At 42.2% G+C, this 19976-nt stretch overlaps 3 protein-coding genes across 3 annotated transcripts in view; 2 read left to right on the top strand and 1 right to left on the bottom strand.

Moving 5' to 3' along the window:
- The first annotated feature begins 179 nt into the window (after positions 1 to 179).
- On the top strand, positions 180 to 2384 carry LOC104967095 (protein LSM14 homolog B-B-like). Its single transcript, XM_010796494.1, has 5 exons — positions 180 to 396; positions 495 to 572; positions 1266 to 1406; positions 1500 to 1620; positions 1705 to 2384. Exons 1-5 carry the CDS (start codon positions 195 to 197, stop codon positions 1859 to 1861), a joined length of 699 nt encoding a protein of 232 aa, XP_010794796.1. The 5' UTR covers positions 180 to 194; the 3' UTR covers positions 1862 to 2384.
- Positions 2385 to 2390: 6 nt separating this feature from the next.
- On the bottom strand, positions 2391 to 6180 carry LOC104967375 (cadherin-2-like). The gene is made up of 11 exons (XM_010796784.1): positions 5590 to 6180; positions 5284 to 5447; positions 5057 to 5186; positions 3923 to 4147; positions 3622 to 3843; positions 3404 to 3525; positions 3211 to 3318; positions 2942 to 3022; positions 2825 to 2872; positions 2685 to 2741; positions 2391 to 2597 (listed from the first exon to the last, which is right to left on the bottom strand). Exons 1-11 carry the CDS (start codon positions 5714 to 5716, stop codon positions 2391 to 2393), a joined length of 1491 nt encoding a protein of 496 aa, XP_010795086.1. The 5' UTR covers positions 5717 to 6180.
- Positions 6181 to 7117: 937 nt separating this feature from the next.
- taf4a (TAF4A RNA polymerase II, TATA box binding protein (TBP)-associated factor) overlaps positions 7118 to 19976 on the top strand; it is a 14182-nt gene continuing 1323 nt past the window's right edge. Inside the window, exons 1-14 of the mRNA XM_010796493.1 lie at positions 7118 to 9011; positions 9569 to 9702; positions 10203 to 10322; positions 10971 to 11060; positions 11210 to 11332; positions 12049 to 12138; positions 12258 to 12470; positions 12616 to 12748; positions 13755 to 13857; positions 14307 to 14476; positions 14560 to 14690; positions 15149 to 15274; positions 17067 to 17123; positions 17205 to 17327. Coding sequence (XP_010794795.1) covers positions 8288 to 9011; positions 9569 to 9702; positions 10203 to 10322; positions 10971 to 11060; positions 11210 to 11332; positions 12049 to 12138; positions 12258 to 12470; positions 12616 to 12748; positions 13755 to 13857; positions 14307 to 14476; positions 14560 to 14690; positions 15149 to 15274; positions 17067 to 17123; positions 17205 to 17327 — 2337 coding nt within the window. The 5' untranslated portion in view covers positions 7118 to 8287. The remainder of the gene's footprint in view (positions 9012 to 9568; positions 9703 to 10202; positions 10323 to 10970; positions 11061 to 11209; positions 11333 to 12048; positions 12139 to 12257; positions 12471 to 12615; positions 12749 to 13754; positions 13858 to 14306; positions 14477 to 14559; positions 14691 to 15148; positions 15275 to 17066; positions 17124 to 17204; positions 17328 to 19976) is intronic.

Genomic DNA, 19976 nt, shown 5'->3' with positions numbered 1-19976 from the left:
AGGTTGTGGAGCCTGACCAGGGACGGAAAAAGGGGGTAAAAAGGTTCTCATGAACTAATTTTAGTTCCGGCTCTTTTTGGTGTGAACGCGACATTTCGGAACTATAGCGAAACTAAAGTGCGAAAAGTACTGCGGTGTGAACGCGGCTATAGGGGCTGTTTCTCACATGTATCAGCAGTTGATCAAGCCTCACCATGTTTGTTCCTGCTCCTTATCTACCAGGACTCCATGGCATTCCAGCCAGAAGAGCTCCCATGGTGGAGCAGGCTGTTCAGACCGTGCCTTTGGCTGGGGCGGCCCAGAAAAAGGGAAAGGCTTCTACCCAGCCACAGGGCAAACAGCCTGTTGAGCCAACACAGCACTCTGCCCAGGTTCAGAAGGAGAACGTACCCACCAGTAAGCAACCACTTGAGAAATAAATAATCAGTTTTTTTTGTTGCATTACTTCCATTTTAAAGAAAAAAGTTCCAAACATTACATTTTTACATCCTTAGGTCAGACACCACCTCAGCCAAGTGCAGCCAAGGTTGAAGACCAAGTTGCTGAGAACCAGAAACAAAGGCAAAAACAAGGTATCAAAATTTGAAATGCAGACACTATTATGTCTGGCCTAATGGCAATCTTTGTTTTGAGTTATAAAGAATTATCGGAGAATGGAAGAACAAAGACAAATGAGGATTGAATACAAGGTCTCCCTCCTCACCCACCAGTGTATCCATAAAACTGCCCCCCCTACCTCAAGGAACTCCTCACCCCTCATACTTTCTTTCTGACCTCTAGCTCCAGCAATATCAACCTCTTCAAACCCCCCAGGACCAAGCTCCGTACTATGGGAGACCGGGCCTTCTGCTCGGCTGCTCCCAGTCTGTGGAACGCTTTCCCCGACCACATGAGAGCACCACAGACCGTGGAGGCTTTTAAAAAAGGCCTCAAAACCCATCTCTTCAATAGAGCCTTTTCCTAGGCTTTTATCTTATTTATTACCACCCTTTTATTTATTTATTTTTACTGTTTTTTATTCATTCTACCGTGTTGTGTACTGTTTTTATTTTTGTTCCATGCTAAATGCTTGTAGTACTTCGGGATCTGAACTCAGATATGAAGTGTATATCAATTAAACCCATTATTATAAATGTCAAATTATGCTCACCTGTCTGTTAGAATTATATCAAAGACTATATGAACCTGTTCTAAATGGTTACTCAACCCGTTTTACAAATATCTTTGTGGGTTTTCTTCTTGAACTTTCTGTTGCTTGTGTGCAGGCAACCGGAGGTCTAGGAACCGAAGTAGAGGCCAACTTCTGGTGAAAAACTCGAAGGCCACCACCTTGCAGTTTGAGTCTGATTTTGATTTTGAAACTGCAAATGCTCAGTTTAAAGATGATCTCACAAAGGATGTTGTGGGTAAGGTTATTTCAAATGATACAAGTCAAATTACTTTCAGTGCACATGTCAAATATTTCTGTGTGTAATTTGCATTTTGTTTAATTTCTGCAGTCGAAAAGGTGGATTCCGAGGATAACCTGGCTGTGCAGGAGGAAGAGGACACTCTAGGAGAAAAGTACTACGACAAAGCCAAATGCTTCTTTGACAACATCTCTTCAGACCCTAAGCCCAGGTGATTCTCTAACTTCTGCTGTTTTTTACCTGAGGCGTTTGGTGCTCATGCTCAACAATATATATTTTCTTTGTGCATTTTCAGGAGAATCACCTGGGTGGAGGAGAAGAAAATGAACATGGAAACATTTGGAGTTCCAGGCCGCTTACTGAGAGGCAGAGGATTCAGAGGCCGAGGACGCAGAGGGCAGAGCACCCCTGAGCAGAGACCCCTCCCAAAAATTGGCAGTGGGAGGGTGTAAATGCGTTTCGTTTTTCTTTTTGTTAACATTTTCTGTAAATATTGTAGTTTTCTACTTATTTAAAAAGTACCTCCCTTTTTCCTCCATTTGAAACTAAGATTTATTTTCTTAATCCCAAATGAGCATTCAGGGAATTTTGTAATTTAAAGTTTTATTATATGAAATGGGAGCAATTTATTTTTACACAAGCAGCTACATGCTAGAAGCAACTGTATTGTTAGGTAGTCTGGTCAAATGCAATGTGGAATTGTCTTTTCAGCAGGCCAGCAGGCAAATAATTTGGTTTTTGATTTCTGTCTACTGACCAAATGTAACTCCAAATGTATTTTTGGAGAACAGCTGTACTTTATTTTCATCCCTACTTGTAAAAAGAAAACTGTGGAGGACTTTGTAACAGTTGCTAATAAATAACATATGATTAACAGAATGGATTTCCTCTCTGATGTGAATTGGCAAAAGCATTCAGTAACAAAATGTACCCCTTTTTTTTTATTTCACCCCTCAACAAAAAAATGTAAAACATAAAAGCTCAGTTTTGTATATGTGGTGGCTTGCAAATGGAGGCCAGTTGCTTGAACTTGGGGCCCAAGTTGTTGAGTGCTTTCTGGTATGAATCCTTGTCAGGAAGGATGATGTTCTCCAGCTCTGAGAGGACGTCAAAGTCGCCCTCCTCTGCATAAACGTGAGGCTCATAGTCCAGCAGGTCAGCCTCTTTCCCCTGGAGAGAGGAGAGCCGCTAAAGGAGTGAAAACATTTAATTAAATATAATGTTTGGCACCTTTTTTTTTCTGCAAAGTAGACGTGTTCAAAGTGCACTGCCTACCTGATGAAGCAGGGCTTGGAGAGCTGCATGGAAGTTCATTGTGCTCGTTTCCTCACGCTGTACGAAAAGGTTCACATAAATATCAATTTTCTTCAGCTACTGCCTTAACGTAACAATGAGCACAAATCAAACTGTATTACCTGATGGGTATGATGGTGGCCATTGGCCATTAGAGGTCTCCAAGTTGTCTGAGAACGGAGACGGAATTAATATTTGAATGTCCGGATTATAATTATCTTTAAATGGGTGCATATTACCTGGTTCCAGTTCTCGTTGTATAGATGGGACATATCTTCTCCTAAGACTAAGTGTTCGTAGATTAAGTTTTGCTCCATTTCCTGTTGATGTAAATTATGGGAACAACTGTGATGCAGAGCTTAACTAAGTTACAATACGTCCACATTTTCAAAGAGAAGGGTTCATTTTACAAGCCATGTTTCCATGTATGTATGAGAACCTGTAAAAAAGCAACTTTGTCAATCCCTGCAAACTTGCAGATCACACACATAAAAACATGTTTCTTCACCTTGGAAAAATTGCTGTGTTTTATCCCATGATGCTGTCCTCTCCAATTAGATGGGTCACTGTGGGTCTCCTCAGTAAACCATACCACTATATCGTCCGGTACGACTACCTTGAAAGAGGGTAAACATATTGATATTAGCAAAACATTTAGATCAAAATCACTTGTTTTAACTGCAAGTTTTTTCAGTACGGACCTTGCAGTCTGTTCCTGGATTCTCAATGTTTGATGACAGGAGGGTGTCTCCAGAGGAATCACTGGGCTCCAGAGGGGCGAACTCTTTTCTGCAGGTCATGAACACTGCCATCAGAAGCAGACCTGTCAGCGAGACAGAGACGACAAGATTCAACCTGTATTCAGAAATGTAACAATACATTTTACAGCGATGCAAACTAAAGGAATTTGGTTTCTTACACATGATCAAAAGTAGTGAGGCAAACACTATGGCCAGAGCCCCGGGAGCAGCTGTTGTGGCAGTGCTTCGGGGGTCTCTGCAGTTTGGCGTCACATTGCAATCACACACGGTCACACTGAGGTTGTACATGGCAAACTGTCCCTGCATGTCAGAGATCTTCACATCAACTGTGTGTGGTCCGGAATAAACACCAGGCTCCTTCACCAGGCCGGCTGTGTACCCTGTGAGAAATAATCACACACAATTAAATAATATTTGTCTTTCTATTTTACATATTTTACCACATATAACTAGTTCTACCATGTGAGGGATTCAGCTTCCATTTTCCTTTGACGTCACCCAGCAGTTCAAATGTGAAAGGCCCCGCGTAGGGATGATCATCCAGGTCAAAGGCTGAGATGTTGGTGCTGGAGGGGCCGTCGGACACACACACATCCACAAAGTCCACTGTTGGCTGAGGCACGTTGTCGTTCTGGTCAGTCACATGGATGTTCAAAGTGGATGTGCCTGTCATGGGTGGCACTCCTATCCAACATAGAAACATAATGCAGTTATGCTAGCAACACTTTAAAGGTCCCATGTCATGGCCATTTCTACTGATCATAATTCCATTGTTGAGGTCTACTAGAATAGATTCATATTGTGCAATTTCCCAAACTCACATTGGTTTCTCATACAGCATCTCTGTGTATAGTAGGCCTATGTGTATTTACTCTCTGTCCTAAACGCCTTGTTGGAGCTCCTGCCCCCCCTCCCAATTAGAGCCCACTGTGCTCTGATTGGTCAGCTCGCCCACTATGTTCTGATGAGTCCACCACCGTTACAGCGGAACATCGGTGTTTATGTNGACGGCTTCACAGAATTTTTTGAGTTTTACGGGGCGTGGTTTGCATTCCGCCCAGCCAATCAGAAATAGGAACCTTTTTCTCCCACGAAAGTCCCTGCTGAGCAGGGACTTTCGTGGGAGAAAAAGGTTCCTATTTCTGATTGGCTGGGCGGAATGCAAACCACGCCCCGTAAAACTCAAAAAATTCTGTGAAGCCGTCATTTTATTATCCTAGCATTAGCATTAGCCCAGCGCAGAAACGCAGAGAGACTAATTTATGGCAACACAAAATAAAACATGGGAGCGGTGGAGATGAGGAGGTGTCGGCGTTCTGGAGATTTACTCCAAATCCGGGGACTTCGGGTGGCAGTATACGGCGTATAGTTGTTTGCGGCCTGCCAGTAAACCCAAAGCAGCAGCAGAAGAAGTGACGTCTGCGGCTTCATTTTGCCTAATCCACCCCCAGGGACTTATTCCGGTGTGAACGCGATCTGTACTTACTAAATTCTCATGAACCTTTGTGGGAAAAGTACTGCAGTGTGAAAGCGCCTAATGATTGCATAAAGCTCTAACAAATGTCTAAAATATTTAAAAAAAATCTAGTGTACCTAGGCCTAGTGCTGTACTGTACTGCTGGTTCAGTAGAGACGTAGCAGCCAGCTGGTTGTAGGTGGGCATCATGTCTCTGTATGAACTCCACCTGGGATGATACGCAGCCGAAGAGCTGCCCATGGATGACTACAAAAAGAGTGATGTATAGACAAGTACAACTTTTTTCAACTTGCATTATAAATGAATCTACTCATTTGAAATTGCTTTCCTCAGAGCCACTCACCTGTACAATAGCAGGGTCCCGAGGCAGTCCATGGTGTTGTTTTGGAGGCTCGGACACAGTGATATCTTTAATGTCACTTCCTCTGAAGATTATGTATTCATACATTTCATCTTTGGGTGGCACTGGTCTATCTGCGCGCCGGTCCTCTGTCCCATAGGATCTAACTGTTCGGATATAAAGTTGGACAAAAGTTTGGTTTGCATCCAATATGATGTCAAGTCTACAAACATGAACAAAATCATTATGCATTCAGTTGTGCAGAGATAATTGTCGAAGACTAAAACGACATGTCGTTTAGGCACTTACCTTTGGCTAGCGCAACCGTGGACCGATCAGTGTCGACAGACGACAATATCCCCTCATACCGGATCTGCGCTTTGGATATCAAACTTATTTTACTGCCAATATATGGGGTCCCTCCTCCGGAGCTCATCTTTGCAGCAAAAAATGTGTTTCTTAGTGAAAAGCAGCCTCTCAATCACAGAGCATTAAACCACGACACGCATCAGACAAGTTCTAATCAGCTGTGTCCGCAATTAGCAGGCACCTGTGCGCTTTATAAGATTGCCAGTGACGCACGCACCTCTTTGCTGATGGCCCATGCACCTGTGGGTAAAAAGGGGTTCGTTTCTTTAGCCACACGGCGTACCACAATAAGTAATCAAGACGTAAGTGTGAAGAGAGTCTGCGGAGTTTGCTGCCTTTTGAAAAACGGCACACCATATTAGCATGACAAGCACAATGGCATAAACAATTACACTAATGTGAATATATTACTAAGACAAAACTATGAGCAATTTGTTTAAGGTTTACATGTGTACCATGTCACTTGAATCAATATGTTTGGAGTAAATGTTATCCATTGTTAAAAGAGAACATTTAAAAATAAACCGATTCATTATTATAAATCTATGATTTATTATTGTTATTACATTTATTTATTATGTTTCACATTTGCATTATTATCTGAAAAAGTATAGCCAACAATTTAACAATTTATTTGGCATTCAAGTTTATTTGCCATGCAAAATTCCTCACAGCTGTGAGGAATAACTGCAACATGTCTACACTGTAAAAAAAGAAGAAGTTTTTTCACAGAAATGTACTGTAATATTTTACAGACCTTTCTTGTTTTTCTATATTAAGTGTAAATACCATAAAAAATACAGTAAATTACTTTTATTTAAAGATAAATAAAAGGTTTTATTCTGTAAATTGGTTTGATGAGATGGGCAAAAACACGTGGGTTTGCTATCCTGGCACCAAAATGGTGGAATGAGCTCCCCATTGAAATCAGGACAGCAGATAGCTTACACATCTTCCGGCGCAGACTGAAAACTCATCTCTTTCGACTCCACTTCGAGCGATAGAATTACTAACAAAGAACTGCTAACAGAGCACTTATAGACTAATAAAGGACTGGCTTATATATAGCCAGTTGAGTAGCACTTGAAATGTTTGGCTCTATGAAACATGATGTACTTATATGATTCTGTTTTCTTCAAGGTTGTATCTTCCTGGTCGAATGTACTTATTGTAAGTCGCTTTGGATAAAAGCGTCAGCTAAATGCAATGTAATGTAATGAGAAATTATCGTTTTTTAACAGGATAATTCCATTGTTTAATTGTCTTGAATATTAAATTACATTGAATTCTATGTAAAAACACATAGAATACACATCATTTTACTGCATGTAAAATGAAGGCAACTTTCTTTTTTTTGTTGCAGAAAAACCTTAAATTGAAATTAACAAAATGTAAAAAAAACAAAAAATAACTATTCTGTACTGTTGTAGAATAAAAAGAGATCTTATTATAAAACACCTCTAAAATGTTAAATAAATGTATAAATCTTCACAAAAAATACTATATTGCAGAAATACCCCAAAATGATTTTGTATAAAGTAGTTCGTTACATATTATAAGTCTTACATAAGTAGCCTACTTATAAGGACTTATCATATACTTTCTACCGTGTTTTTCTTTCTGTCGTTTACGCGTTAAAATGTGAATCCCAATGTAATTGATAAAATATTTAGTTCGTTCACATTTTAACGCGTAAATGAAAGAAAGAAAAACACTTTATTTGCATTTCATTTATCTATACGTCAGCGTAAGTCCCATGACAGCTGACAGCACTGTACAATAGGCTATTTCCTCTCTTGGAGGAGGGTGGGGCGCCCTCAAACGCCTCTTTACAACAGCTACTTCACTTGTTGGCCAAAACACTGCAGCCATCTTGCTCAGCGCATCGAGAGTGAGTAAACGCTAAAATTAGGTGTGTTGGCTTGTCGTAAACCCCGATATCCTTCTCCCAATAGTCACACGGTGCAATTCTGAAACAGAATAGCTATCGTGAAGGCAGAAAGACGCTGGCGGCAATGTAACATTTGATGAAAACATTTTCGTCTCCGGTACGATGTTGTTCCGTCTCATGCATCCCCTGGAATGACAGCTGAAGCCATTGGTACCGCCTTTTACAATGCCTTACAGCCAATCACAGCTCTCGAAAATCCCCGCACGGAGACGTTTAGTCGTTGTGCGCAGGCGCATGTCACTCGGTAAGTCCCTCACTTCTCACAAGCTCACAGGAGTGTGAAGATGGCGGTGGGGTCTGGCATGCTAGACGAGCCTTTTTCACACACAGAGGTGAATAAAGCGGTGGTTTGTCATCCCGAACAGTCTGTAGAGTCACACCTGTCGTTCTTGTGTCACAACAACCACTGTGGTAGGCACGAAGCAGCCGGTAATAACATGGCGAGCTAATGTCCAGCTGGGACTTGGTCAAGACGATTGCCAAAGCAGGTACGCTGTAAACTACTAATGTTGTTTTCCTCTTTGTCTCTCCGAGTAAACACGAAAAGCAAGCGAAGGAGCTGACTGATAAACACAGTACATGTGAAAGAGTCTTGCCCCATCACATTCAAGAGTGTTTGTGCTGCTTTCTAAACAAGTTGGAGTGCAGGGGGGTTTCATCATATAACGAGCTCCCCATGGTTCAACTATGGATGCACCGACGCACAGCACAGACTCCAGCTCGGGACACGAACCTGGCAAAAAACTTGTTGTTAGTGACGGAGTAACTTCTCTCCCCAATCACCAGGGGAAAGTAGTGCATACTTTCAATGGCCAAACTATGGACTCTCACAATTCAGGAAGCGGGGGGGCGACAGCGACAAGTGGCACTACTAACAACAACAGCAATGCGATATCTGTCACTGCTTTCAACAGTGGACCGGGGGTCTCGAAAGGGCTGCTCGGTGCTGCTACAATGCACCCCTCGTCCAACAGTGTCATTCAGACGCCGCTCATGAACTCCCAGACTGCTTTGAGCCCAGCAACAACAGGAGCCACTGTGACCCTCGTCAGGCCGCCTATGCAAACCACGGGGTCGGTAGCAACTTTGAATGGGAACAATAATGCGAGCCATGCTGCTGTGGTGGCCAATGCATTGGGTCACACAGGTACCATCGGTTCACACAGCCCGCTTGTAAACAATGCATCCAGCGCAGGCTCGCACATAATCAAGGCAGAGCCCCCCACCACAATAATACAGACAGCCCCACCGCCGGCTGTCACTCCGGGGGTCGTCAGCTCTCCCCGGTTCCCCACGACAGGAGCTCCCGGTCCAGGCCTGATCCGAGCCTTCACGCCTCAGATGTTGGCCCCCAGGCTCCAGCAGACCTCCCCGGGACAGCCCAGCGTTCATAACATCCAGCTACCCCCGGGTGAGTGAAATCAGAACTTTTTTACTGTATGTGCACAGGCATTTATTTACTCCAAACTAATGTTGTCATTTGATGGCACCCAGAGGATTGTTGACATCCACCTGGATACATCTTAATCTTCTAATACATAGACATATTGATTTGTTTCTAGAATTTGGACTATCTATGTTGTAAATGGTGTATCTTTTTCATTTACACACAACTTCTATTACACGTCTGTCCGTCCTTGGAAAGGGATCCCTCCTCTGTTGCTCTCCCTGAGGTTTCTTTCATTTTTCCCCATTAACTGTGGGTTTTTACTTGTGAGGGTCTAAAGACACATCGTGTCGTGTTCATATTCTGTATAAAATGTAAAGACCCCTGAGACAAATGTAACATTCCTGATATTGGGCCATATAAATACACTATGATGAATTTGCCTCTGTTTAATTACCTTAACATGAGACATGGAATGATTGTATATTGGTTAACCAACATCCAATACAGAAATCATACTAGGTTATGTGTCTGCACCAGATTCCTTAAATAACACTTAACTGTTATGATTTATGGTTCAGGGATGGTGCTCGTACGCAGCGAGAGCGGACAGCTGCTGATGATTCCTCAGCAGGCTCTCGCCCAGATGCAGGCCCAGGCTCAGGGAGGCACGGCACCACGGACCGCCACACCAACAAGTGTACCTCCTGTTCAGGTATGATCACACAGTCTAAGAGGAAGCATTATATGACTTACCTCATGTGCAGGCCAGTACTTCAAAGAACAGGTTCAGCTTCAGTGTAAGTACAAAATAGTTATGTTAGAGGTCATGTGTTGGTATTTGGAAACTTGTGAGCTGCCACTGGTGGACTGTCGGGGGATGACCACGCTACTTGGTGCCACAATGGTGGGAAAAACCCAGCTTAATGGCCATGATAGATGAAATATGATAATGTCCCCTGCTTACATGGAAAACACCTTTTTGCAGTTTCCTCAATGGTAGCTCTACCAGTAGAGAACATCCTGATAAAGTTCCCTCATGTGACCCTAAGATTGAGAAGACATGAAGCATTGCAGCACAGGCTAAAACACTCTTCTTTTCTTTCCACCATTCTGTTGTAAAATACATAGCTTTATGTATTTAGATGTAATAAAAGTGATTTCCTGTTTTGATTAAACTGAGTGTTTCACATCTTGCTTTATGCCTTGTCTCAGGCTCCTGGAAACTCCATCATCAGCAGACAAGTGACTCCCAGCACCATCATCCGCCAGGGGGGTCCGACCCCAACACCCCTCTCTGCGACCACCACTCTTCACAGACCCCCTGTCCTTCAGGTAACCCCGTGTGTTGCTGTCAAATAAGTTGTTATTATTTTCATTTGGCGTGTTGCACAGTGTTATGTGTGCATTACTTACACGAGATGCACACGTAATGTTGGCACTTAGTTCCTTATTACTGCTTGATTATTTCATTATAGATAATGATATTACCATTTGATGTGTAGATGTCACACTAGAGGGATCTTATGAGTGCATTTTTACTCAATGAAGAGGATGCAAACTCATTCTGAAAGATGTGCTTTCTGCATAGATGGTTTCCTGCCTTGGGTTATTGGTAATCCTGAATCTTGTTTCCTGGATTTAATAAAGAGTTCAGACCTAAACTTCCAAAGAGTTTGTTACACGCACTGAAACATGTCAGGAGATTTGCAAATCAACAAATAAATCAATCACAAAATGATAAACTCATAATACTGGATTGCTGACAGTTTTTCCTAATGTTTCAAAAAACACACTGAGGTCATTTCTTGAGAAAAAGAGCACCTAACTGAAATGCTGTTTCCTCTGATGGACCTGACGTTTGATGCATGGTTCAACTTTGAAGCAACTCTAAAACCCACACTCATCTGTGATGAATTGAAACTGGGGTTTTGAAAATGTTTGAACATCCTAAATAACATGTGACGATGTCTGTTTTCCCAGAGTTCAGTTGGGGCTGCAGTAACAGGAATGACCCCCAGGACCGCCAGCCCGTCAGTTGGGAGCCAACTTGCCCCGATATCAGTGAGCAAAGTGAGTTGAGCGATCAGAGAGAGCTGGATGTCAGGGTGTACTCTAAACAATTACAGATTGATAAGAAATGGCGAAGCATGCAGCTAAGTATCACATTTTGAATCACAATGGAGACCTGATTTTGTTAATCACTTCTGTGTTTTGGGCAGGAGACAATGGAGAACGTGAAGAAATGTAAGAACTTCCTGTCCACACTGATCAAGCTGGCCTCCACTGGGAAGCAGTCCACAGAGACTGCAGCGAATGTGAGAGAGCTGGTCAAAGACCTGCTGGTGAGTGAGCATCACACACACAGGACACACACGTCTACCTGTCAACTGCTATAATGTGTGTCACGTTTGAGGTTATTGACACAAGTAGATAAATGTAATTGTTTCATATTTTTTGAGCTGTGCTCCCTTTTTACAAAACGACAGAAATCTATCATTTTGTGAGCCTGTGAGTTTCAAGCCACATTTCCATGTTACATCTTTTATATTGTTTTGTATTTTTAGATGGCACTGTTGAGGAACCTGCGATCTAAGCTTTTCATAATTACACCGTAGTTTTATATATATATATATGTTATGAGAATAAAACTCTGAATCTTGAAAACCTAAAGCAGAGAAACACTTAGACAAAAGAACAACAACTTGAAGCTTTACTTAGTGTTTTCACCTGTTTTAATTACTGAAGGTTAGGAGACCTCTGAGGATAATTCTGCTCCCGCTAAAAAACAGTACAATAAACATGAAAGGAATCCTAACCAGGAGAAACTGACTGCAACGATGGAGAAGACAACAAATCACACACTACTTTAAAACGTCACAAAACGTCTTCTTTATTGTTTCATAGAAAGCCTCCCGGTGACAGAAAGTTCCGTATTGTCAATCAACAAGCTACAAGACCAGCTGTGATTTAACAGTGTTGTCAAAAACAAGCATCCCCTGTACCTGCAGATGTGACCGCTCTCACTCACAGCTCTTCCTGCCTTTTCATTTCATCCTAGGAAGGCAGACTGGAGGCTGAGGAATTCACCAGCAGATTGTACAAAGAGCTCAACTCCTCCCCCCAACCCTACCTTGTGCCTTTCCTCAAGGTAAGAAAGCTTATTTTCTAAATCCATTTTCACTGACATCCCTTCCAGTAATGTGTATGTTCTTGGACCACAGGAGATAAAATACGTGTCACTTTATGTGTGCTGTGTTTCTCCTGCAGAGAAGCCTCCCAGCCTTGAGGCAACTCACCCCAGACTCAGCAGCCTTCATCCGGCTGAGTCAGCTCCCGGTGCCAGCCTGTAGTACGGTCCCCTCCACCTCCCCCGTCCCCACCTCGGTGGTCCTGGGCAGCCCTTCTCCCCGCCTCATGACCCCCGTCAGCAGACCCCAGCTCCAGACAAGCATCAGCAAACCAGGACCTGCCCCCTCACTGGTAAACTAACTAATACATGAGTCAGAGGGCAGCTCGACTCCAATCTGCAAAGTTTACATCAAATGAGGCATCTCAAATATTTTCAACACTAAGTAATCATGAAACTATGGTAAAATAATCAGCCTGTGGAACTTTACCCTTGCAGGTTATCCAGCCTCAGCAGCAGAGAACAATGTTGAGACCTCAGGTAGCCTCGCCGACGCCCACCATGGTAGCCCACAGGAACCAGGTCCCCGGCCGCATCATGCTGGGCCAGCAGCACGTCCAGCTGCAGCCAGGTGAGGACCTCAAGGTCAACACAAAGTCATGATATGTGCAGTGGACAAATGAAACCAGCTTCTTTTTTCAAATGATCCCATTGAGAACTGTAGTGGCAACTTCTTATATTACTTTATATGGTAAAACCAAATGATGATATTATGCTTAGGAACTGTTTGGTCAACTCGACCTGTTGTATCACACGGTAGCTTCCCGCCAAGGTCGTACCTGGAGGATGCGGCTCTCCCTATGAGAGCATTGTAAGATAACAGTCAGGAGAAAGTCTTATCTCTTTTCCTTTCTGCACAGAAACAGTCCTCTATAAAACACACACACACACATTATACCCTGTGTGCCCTCCTGCAGACTACTCTGTGAGACATGTACCTTTGAAGCTTCAAATAAATAACTTAAAGACAAAGCTGCTTGCTTTCACCAGTTTATTATTGATTACTCTCATTGTACATCTTTACAGTGTTGACGAGTTTAAAATATCCAGACAGACTCGAGCGCACGCCACCGAAAGCGGCCTCCTCTAGACAAAGCACAGCGCCCTGCGTCTTTTCTCTCAGCGCTGAGCCTTTTTCTGTTGACCGCTGTAACGCTTCAAGTATTTCAACTTTGCAGAAAAGCGCTGGTGTCGTCACCGTAGAGATGACATGAAAAGCTTGTTTATGGCCGAATCTGTCAGACACAAACAAAGACCAACAGTCCTGTTTGTTGGTGCAGATTTGTCGGCTGGACACCGGATGTTGCTCACGTTAAATGTGTGACTTTTATCGTCCCCCTCCCTCACGATATGGCTGTCAGACTTAGCGGTGACAAATTACACTTCCTGCCAGAAAAAGGCGCTATTTGGACACTGGCCCTAAAACATCCAAACATACGTATAAAGATGCCTCCATTAATATACAAAAGCTAAGGATAACACAATGTAGTAAAAGCTAATAACACATCTGTCTGTGCATGTGTGTGCTGCTCCTTGGGTGACTCGTCCTATTTATTGTAAATATGTGTCTTTTCTAGTTCCTGTGAAGACGGAGGGTTCACCTTTTCCGAGGCAAGTCTCTGCTGCAGCGCTGACCCTCGCTCAGAGGAACAAGCTGAGAGAGGCGGGGGGCTTGTTCAAGTAAGAAGAGAGAAGCTGATTTCAAATCAACCCTGCTGTACATGTAGTTTAATCAAACAAGCTCTGGCATTAGCACTCGAAGGTGATACAAATACCGTAGGGAACTCTTTTGAACTAAGTCAGCAAAGGCAAGGCACGTTTATTTATATAGCATCTTCGAACACAAGGCAATTCAAAGTGCTTTACCAAATACCAAAAAACATTTAGGGCAGTAAAATAAAGTGCAGTGGAAAAAACTATTATATTTGAAAACAGTTATTAAAAAGCAAAGAGAGTAAAATATAAGTACAACTAGCTAAAATAGAATTAGACAGGTAGAAAAAACAGGTACAAATAACTAAATGTAGAAATGAAAGCTATTTTAATCTCATTGTCAGCGTACCTTGTAACAGGTTATGTAGAGGAAACACAGATCGTGGTTCTTGAAACGCCTCCATTTCTGTTTACAGAGATGATGACGACATAAACGATGTGGCCTCGATGGCTGGAGTGAACCTCTCGGAGGAAAGCGCTAACATCCTAGCTACCAATTCTGGTCTAGTGGGAGCGGTGACGCGGTCCTGTAAGGACGAGGCGTTCCTTTCCTGCGCCCTCCTGCAGAGGAGGATGATGGAGATCGGTGAGACTCTTACAGCATGAGTGACGATACAGCTCCTCTCCATCCAGAGCCTAAAGCCCCGGATGTCTCCGTTTGTTTTCCAGGCAGGAAGTACGGTGTGACCGACCTGGGGGCCGACGTGGTGACCTTCGTCTCCCACGCCACGCAACAGCGGCTACAGACCCTGCTGGAGAAAGTTTCCCAAGTAGCCCAGCAGAAGAGCTACTCCATAAAGGTTTGTTTACAGCATTATCCAAGAGACGTATAGAAGTTTAAATTCACCTTTCCCCATGGTTTTGCAGTAAACACATATTGCTGGTGCGAGGATCAAGGAATGACATTTGTACCTGCCACCTCAAATGTATTTTAAACCGAAGGTATGAATAGTCAGGGATTAAGGTTACAAGACAGACATCATATTTGCAAATGATGTCTTTTATTAAACATGGACCATGCTTGTATTTGAAATACATTTCAGAAGTGACAGACAAATGATTTGAGTTGCCAGTGACCTGCCACAGTGTTAGCTGACTTTAAAACATCATTTCAAACCCTGTGTATTTACTTTGCTCCTTTCAGCATGCAAAGCACAGATACCTCATATACCTTTCTGGGGTCCACATATATCCCATAATGTCTCTAAGGCGTTTCTGGGCTGAAGTATAACATTGTAACTTGTCCGTGTGTCGGCAGGAGGACGACAGTTATGAGCAGAGCAGCGATGTTCGTGCTCAGCTCAAGTTCTTTGAGCAGCTGGACCAGCAGGAGAAACAGAGGAAGGAGGAGCAGGAGAGGGAGATCCTCCTGAAGGCAGCTAAGGTACAGCTCCACTCACACACATTTACACTCAATGGTAGTCAAAGGTAATGGTGTCTCTTTGTGTCAACTAGTTAGGGGATTGTCTGTGGATTCAGAAACCTGGTGTCTGAATAGAGTGGACATAAATACCCTTAGAAAATGAACTGATAGGATTTTATGTTGTCACTAATAAAAGCCTTTCTGTAATGTATACCTGAATAAATAAAATATTCAAGATTTGATCTAATGCAAAATTCACAATGCACTTTGTTGCAGTGACTCTTACATGCAGAGTCAGTCCATTGAACATACTCTGGGTTTAAACAGACTGGCTGCAGTTTTAAGCGTCATGTTTTATTATTTCAAGGCTTTTGTGACTTTTTTACATTTTGACCCGTTTATGAATGATAGCAGGTGTGTTATAAACGCTGTTATATTCTGTGTTTATTGAATGTGTTGGTTTCTCAAAGATATTCACTTCAGAGGAACATTAATATTCTTTAGAGTTTTACTAAAGGTCGGCCCTGATTGATTTCAACTCAGTTCTGTTGGAACATTTTCTAACAAATGTACTGTTTGATATATTAAATGGCACTGGTGACACATTTACACCACCAAATTAAATGCTACTAGGTATGTGACTTTAGCAGGGTGTCCGCGGGGTCTTACAAAGTATTAAAAGTTGATAAATCAATTTAGCGAAAATGAAGGCTATTAAAAAGTATTGAACGGCATTTTCCAAGGTATTACATTTTGTAGCTTGTTTTCAATAAGTATATAAATTATCCAAAGAGGTTGTGTTCTACAGTATGCCTGAATGTAATCATTGCGTAGGTGTGTAGTGTGATTCTGTGTAGTTTATTTATGGCATCCCGTTGGATTGGACGTCATCTGAACAGGACATCGCACGCTCACTGCTTGATAGCGCGAGAAGGTCCGTTTACGCCGGTTGCTAAGCAACATCGTTATGGGGAAATGCAAGTCTGCGTCCAAATGGTTGGAAGATAAGGAGGAAGGACAATCAATACTGTATATAGTCAATGGGAGGTAAAGTGTGTCGCCAATGTAACCGGTTAAAACTCAAAAGTGGCGATGAGGTCTTAAAATTTATGGAAAGGGTCTTAAAAGGAATTACAGTTGACTTCAGGATTCCTGCATATACCCTGTTTAGGAATGAATCATATTTAACACATTTAAATATAGTTATTGATGGATGTGTGCATTTTCTAGAAACTTGAACTCACAAGTTGTTGATGTAGATTCTGCAAAATTAGAAAGTGTTTCATTGAGTTCTAGCTAATGGGCAAACAGCTGCAATGTCCCCCTGATCTCTGAACAATGCAGATTAAATTAAATCAGTTTAAAAGGATATATACAGAAACACTGTTTTGAAAAACTATGAGAATGAAGAGAGGTGATTGAAGATGAGAAATGATTGTAAATGTATGTATAAATGTAAAGATGTGAGTAGGAATAACTTGCAGAAATGATTTAAAGGATAATCATTGATTAGCAGTAAGTAAGGGGTGGGAATTAATAAGCATTTGCTTCCTCCTGCTCCCTTTCGGACACATATGATTTATTATTATTAATATTATTAATATTTTTTGTTGAATATATAAATATTATTATGAATATTGATAAATACTGTATTCTAACAATACGGTATTCTGTTTTTCACATTTATTATTTTTTATTTGTTTTTTTAAATCTGTTCGAAATAAAGATGGAAATGAAATGAACCGGTTTGACCTGGGATTTGGCCTCTCTCCTGCCCAACAGTAATCAATGCTGTCTTTCTTTGGCCTTTCAGTCTCGAGCTCGGCAAGAGGACCCAGAGCAGCTGCTTCTGAAACAGAAGGCGAAAGAGGTAGGATGAGAGGACGAGGAATGAGTGTCTGTTGTATGTTCTCGCACTGTATGCTTGATATCCGTGTTGTGTGTTTCCCAGATGCAGCAGCAGGAGCTGGCTCAGGTGAGGCAGAGGGAGGCCAACCTGACGGCTCTCGCTGCCATCGGACCGAGGAAGAAGAGGAAGCTCCTGGACTCTCAGTCCTCCTCCGCTGCAGCCGAGGTAACGCTCCGTACCATACAGATGGGCTCACAGCTGATCAAAGCCCCTGTCATGGAGTCACCTTATACCTTTGGCATCTTCCTTAACAACCTTTGTCATCCTCACCCGACAACAGTGTTACTTTTATCGGCTATTTCATATATTCATCTTACTCTTAATCTTTAGATTTGTTAACATATTTCACATTGGAGTCATTTTATCCTTCATAGTTTTAGTTATAACTAATTAAAATGATTTAGTCGACAAAGTCATTACCCTTTAGTGCTGAATCAAATGCCCTGTTCAGATTGAATTAACATTCATCTAGCCGAATAAAAAAAAAAGTTGTAATTTTATTCAAACTTATTTCAGACCATTTGTTATTATTTTATAATGAGAAACGCAGGTTGAATGACTTTGAATCTGGCTTTGCTCCTGACTAGTGAGTAATATAGTGCACGCAGTGGTTAGTCGTACACACCTGGCCCATTGAAAGAGTCAACGTTCACTAATTTACCAAAATATGATGAATAAAATAATCCTGACCCAAATGATAAACTATGTTTTTAGTCTTTTTCCGTCAAAGATGTTTATCGTCACGGTTAGTGTTTGATACTGTCGTCCGCTCATCCTCATAGCCTTGGGGAAAAGGTCTTTGTGAACATATTTCCATTGTTAACAGAATCAACGCTGCGCTGCAGAGAACCTCTCGTTATGATACTTAATTAGTATAAACTGGAGACTGATTGGAGGGCAACGTATGAGTCAAACTTTAAAAAAGACACCAGCTCTGTCGATGTAAAAACACTGGTTATAGTGTTAGCACTAACAGTCAGTTATCTACTCCGCCAGACAGCGTTTCTGACGAGCTGACTGACTGAGACCTGTCAGTCATCTGTGCACCTCGCATATCTCGGAAAATAAAATAATGAAGTCACTTGTTGCTTCTGGCAGAGCATGTCAGTCGACTCTCCTTATCACACCAGTCACACTCATTTAGCACGATGACACGGCCCTCCTAACGTCACACACCTTACCTCTCGGAGAGCAGCCGCCCAGAGCCTCTGCTCATCACTGCTATCGATTCAGTTAATTGATTTCTCCTCTGACCTCAACCCTCGGTCTGTGCTAGATTTTAATAGCCATGGAGTTGTCCAAGCCATAGTTGTTTTTGATATATATACGCTATACACTCCGTGCTTTGGGTTCGGCTCTGATTAGTGGGGGGGACAGAAGGAGAGCCTGTTCTGTGTAATACGTGTTTAACCGTTTTTAGCCCGGTATTATTCAGGAAACAATGAGCAATATCTTTTTTTATTTACCCACTTCGATAAAGGTTGCAGTCATTCAGAGTTTGTGTTTGTTCCTTTTTTATAATATTTATTGGAAAAAACAGATGTCGCAGAGTTTTGTATTCTGTCCAATTTGCTGTAGTATTGAATGGTTAGCGGGGGAGTTCCTAACAACAAACAACAGGGAATAACACTTTAACAAAACACTATGGTATTAGTCTGTAAGCAGCAGAGGCCATGGCCGCAGGGCTTTCTGACTAACCTGCAAAGAGGCTGTAAAGAAGGGCCTCTAGAGGGTTCATAGGGATTCACTGCATGTATCAGGAAAGAGGTTAGATACTACTACTTCATCCAGCATTTCCCTAACAGACTACACACACACACACACACACACACACACACACACACACACGTTTTAATCTGAATAATTTGTAGACACATATCGACAGACAGATACACACACACACACACACTAGTTTGAATCGGAATAGTTCGTAGACACATATCGACAGACAGATACACACTCACACATACACATACACACACACACACACACTAGTTTGAATTGGAATAGTTCGTAGACACATATCGACAGACACACACACACACACACACACACACACACACACACACACACACACACACACACACACACACACACACACACACACACACACACACACACACACACACACACACACACTAGTTTTAATCTGAATAGTTCGTAGACACATATCGACAGACAGATACACACTCACACACACACACACACACACACACACACACACTAGTTTTAATCTGAATAGTTCGTAGACACATATCGACAGACAGATACACACACACACTCCCATTCATACCAAATTGCTCTCTATTTCAACAATTGTTCCCATAGTTTCAGCCAAACCTCTCTGCTGGTTTGCTAGTTTTATTGCACTCTATTGCAGTATGAAGTTGATATTTTATTAATCAAACAGTACGCTTCTATTTAGTTGAGTTCCTTCTAATTCTTTCCATAAACTGCCTTGGCAACTGCAGAAGTAGGGCTACCACCTGGGGTTCTAATAAATAGTGATAACGGACTAGACTGCACTTCCTTGGACTTTAAGTGTAAAACAGGAGTGCACAGGGAAGACATGACGGTGCCTTAAACGGGGCACCTACTCGGACTCCATGCTGCTCCTTGTGGCTCAACGTATTTCATACAAAATATTTTGTTTCTGTAACTTTTAAAAGTGTAAAAGACAAGTCTGTGAAGGTGCATGCATTGCAACTCATCGGGCTGTGAAAAAAGACAAACATTACTGACCCCCCACCCTAAACCTGAACCTCTCCCCTCTCTCTCTCTCCTCCCCAGGGGTCCGGGTCAGGTCCCTCCCTC

This window comes from Notothenia coriiceps, unplaced genomic scaffold (assembly GCF_000735185.1).
Source record: "Notothenia coriiceps isolate Sejong01 unplaced genomic scaffold, NC01 NC01_scaffold00037250, whole genome shotgun sequence".
NCBI lineage: Eukaryota > Metazoa > Chordata > Actinopteri > Perciformes > Nototheniidae > Notothenia > Notothenia coriiceps.
Note: the sequence above shows the minus strand (reverse complement) of the source record. Positions and strands in the feature narration are given on the sequence as shown.